Source organism: Lotus japonicus, chromosome 5 (assembly GCF_012489685.1).
Source record: "Lotus japonicus ecotype B-129 chromosome 5, LjGifu_v1.2".
Classification (NCBI taxonomy): Eukaryota; Viridiplantae; Streptophyta; class Magnoliopsida; order Fabales; family Fabaceae; genus Lotus; species Lotus japonicus.
In genome coordinates this window covers 30,112,389-30,115,557 of record NC_080045.1, presented here as the reverse complement: position 1 = coordinate 30,115,557, position 3,169 = coordinate 30,112,389, and the positions used below count along the sequence as shown (strand labels likewise).

At 40.9% G+C, this 3,169-nt stretch overlaps 1 protein-coding gene across 1 annotated transcript; it reads left to right on the top strand.

Annotated features, from left to right (window-relative positions):
- Positions 1 to 500: 500 nt before the first annotated feature.
- LOC130719418 (uncharacterized) lies at positions 501 to 2,378 on the top strand. Its single transcript, XM_057570045.1, has one exon. It carries the CDS (start codon positions 501 to 503, stop codon positions 2,376 to 2,378), a length of 1,878 nt encoding a protein of 625 aa, XP_057426028.1.
- The last annotated feature ends 791 nt before the right edge of the window (positions 2,379 to 3,169 follow it).

Genomic DNA, 3,169 nt, shown 5'->3' with positions numbered 1-3,169 from the left:
GCACTCAGTTGATGTGGATGAAACAAATGTTAAAGGAGTATAATGTGCAACAAGATGTTATGACATTGTTTTGTGACAATCTAAGTGCTATCAACATATCCAAAAATCCAATTCAGCACAGCAGAACAAAACATATTGATATTCGTCATCATTTCATCAGGGAGTTGGTTGAAGATGGTGTTGTTACTTTGAAACATGACTCAACTGAAAAGCAGTTAGCAGATATTTTTACCAAAGCTCTGGATGCCACACAGTTTGAAAAATTGAGACAGTTATTAGGTATCTGCCTATTTGAGGAATTATAGCAATCAAAGGGATTGTGGTGTGCCAACGGCTCTTCTGTCATAACGTTTGAGGCACGCGTAATCCGGAATTTCCATTGTTTCTTGATAACCTCTCCTGCAACCTCCACTGCACAACTTCAAATCTCTGCAACTCACTCCAAAACCGTTCATCCTTTTCTTGAAGACCCGTGTTTCTTTCTTTGTGTCCTCTTCACCATGAGTCAAGATTCTAGCAAGAAACTCACTCCTGAGATGAATGCTTACGGGGTAAAGGTATTGGGTTTGAAATCCAAAACCCCAAAATCTTCAAAGGTTTCAAAATCCTCTCCTCATACCTCTGAAATCGCAATTGCTCAAGGTATTCCTCAACCATCGTCTGATCCGAGTAAGATGAAAGGGAAAAAGGCTCGATCCAAGTCAGATGCGTCCAAAGCAAAGAAGAAGATGGTAACGAGAAGCTCTGAGGCAACCCAGGGAGTAAATTTCGAGGCTGAAATCAACTCAAGTACAGGTGATGATGTTGCTGATTTTCGTATCACTGAAGTGTTGGACACTCCTCTCAAGGAAGTTTTACATGCAAATGTAGATCCAATTGTTCCATCACCAAGCAACAACCAATCAAACCACGGTGTTGATACTGATTGCAACAAGGATTCTGATCATCTTGAAGAAGAGGTAATGGTTCCCGTCTCTACTCCCTCTGTTGATAAAGATATGCATGTCGAGGATGTTCAGAATGTCATTGAGAACTCAGAATCTGATGAGGTGTTGCTCAACACCCTTGGTGCTTCTGCTTCTGTTGCTTCAAAGAGGAAAAAGATGACTGTTGTTCGTAAGTACTCTACGCGTTCCTCTGGCAAGAAGTTAGGTTTGGGTTTGAGTGAGAACAAGAAGCGCAAGAAGGTCATTATTCTTGATGATGATACTCCTGTTGTCCAGAATGTCAAGAGAAAGGTTCACAAAGACAATGCTGCTCCTGTTGTTGATGAGACTCCAATTGAGGAGTTGGATAAGTCAGATACTGGTCCTGCTGCTCAGAAGCGTAAGATTGGGAAACGAATTCCAGAAAATGTGCCTGCTGCTCCTTTGGATAATATTTCTTTTCACTCTGAAGAGAGTGTTGGTAAGTGGAAGTATGTTTATCAGCGCAGGATTGCTCAAGAGAGGGAATTGACTGGTGAGATTCTGCATTGTCAAGAAATCATGAAACTTCTTGAGGCTGCTGGGTTATTGAAAACTGTTACTGAGATAGGTGGCTGCTATGACAAGTTGGTGAGAGAATTTATTGTGAATGTGACTACAAATTGCACTGTTTCTGGGCATCCTGAGTTCAGGAAAGTTTTTGTGCGTGGTAAGTGTGTCCATTTTTCACCTGAGATCATTAACCAGTATTTGGGAAGGAGCACTGTTGCCACAGGAAATGAAGAGCTGTCATTGAGTGCTATCACTAAAGAACTCACGGCTGGTCAGAATATGGTATGGCCTGCTAAAGGATTGCTGTCTTCTACTTATTTGAGTGTGAAGTATGCTATCTTGAATCGCATTGGTGCTGCAAATTGGGCTCCTACTACACATAGCTCAGATGTTTCTTCAGGTTTGGCAAAGTTAATTTATCTGGTTGGAACTCAAACTCAGTTTGATTTTGGTGAATATGTCTTTGCTCAAACTATGAAGCATGCTGAAACTTTTGCTGTCAGGCTTCCTATTGGTTTTCCTTGTTTAATTTGTGGGATTATTTTAAGTCAACATCCTCAAATTCTCCTTGATGATGAGGTTCCTAGCAAGAAAGCTAGTCTTCTCACTATTGATTCCAGGCTGCTAGCTGGTGCCCATGTTTCTGATGTTGCTGATTTGGCTGAGATGACTCAGGGGGAGGGTACTTCCTCTCAGAAGACTCCTGAGACTCATATTGCTGCGCTTATTGCGGTGTCTAAGATGCTTCAGGACACAATTACTAGTTGTACATTGAGGAAGAAGAATGTGGACACTCTCATTCTGCAGTTGGCTAAAGGCAAGAGGCCTCTTGAAGACAATGCTGCTGATGATCAAGATGCTGCTGGTACTTCTGATGATGACACTTCTGCTAGTGCTTAGTGTATTTGTTCCTTCTCCATTCAATCTGGTTGTAATATTTTGTTGGCTTCTGCTGACTCTCTGCACCCTTTGACAAATACTGCTAATAAGGGGGAGAATGGTGTTGAGTGTTTTTGTTATTCAGACTAAGTATGGTATTGGTATTCCGACTCAGTAGTGTGTTCAGTTCATCATATGCTGTGTGCGGTTTTGTGTTAATGGATGAGTATGGTTGTTTTTGCATTGTTTGGCTTTCTAATCATGTTTTAGCAAAAATTTGCCAAAGGGGGAGATTGTAGTTCTTTTGATTGGCTGCATTTTGCTCAAACCATGATGTGCAACCATATGTTCCAACATCTGGAGCAACATGGTGGAATTACGTATGTTGCTGGTTCAGTCGTTAAAGTCAAGTTTGTTGTGAGGTTGCTGATTGCATGAGGATTCAGAAGATTTATTCTATGCTGTGCGTTTTATCTTCTGAAGGCGTGTTTGTTTTAATCTTGGCTGAAGTAACAAGATTGATAGCGTGTGAACCAAGTCTATCTCAAAGTTTGAATTCTGTTTTACTTGGTTCTGTTATTTTATCCTGGTAAGATTTGATTCCATGAAGATTCTTTCCAGAAGTGTGTTAGTGGACTCTATGACGTTTAGCCCATTGAAGATCCAAGCCTCATGTGAACGTCTATATAAAGGAACTTATAAACCCTAGCTGCAGGTGGGGGATTCAGAGAGATATATACTGATCTTAGGGTTTTTATTTGTGTGTCCTCTTGTGAGTTTTGTACCAACTTAGTGCTTTCGTTCATCAAAGT

Excerpts from the sequence above, each read along its gene's own strand:
- LOC130719418 (XM_057570045.1), top strand. The coding sequence starts at position 501 with ATGAGTCAAGATTCTAGCAAGAAACTCACTCCTGAGATGAATGCTTAC.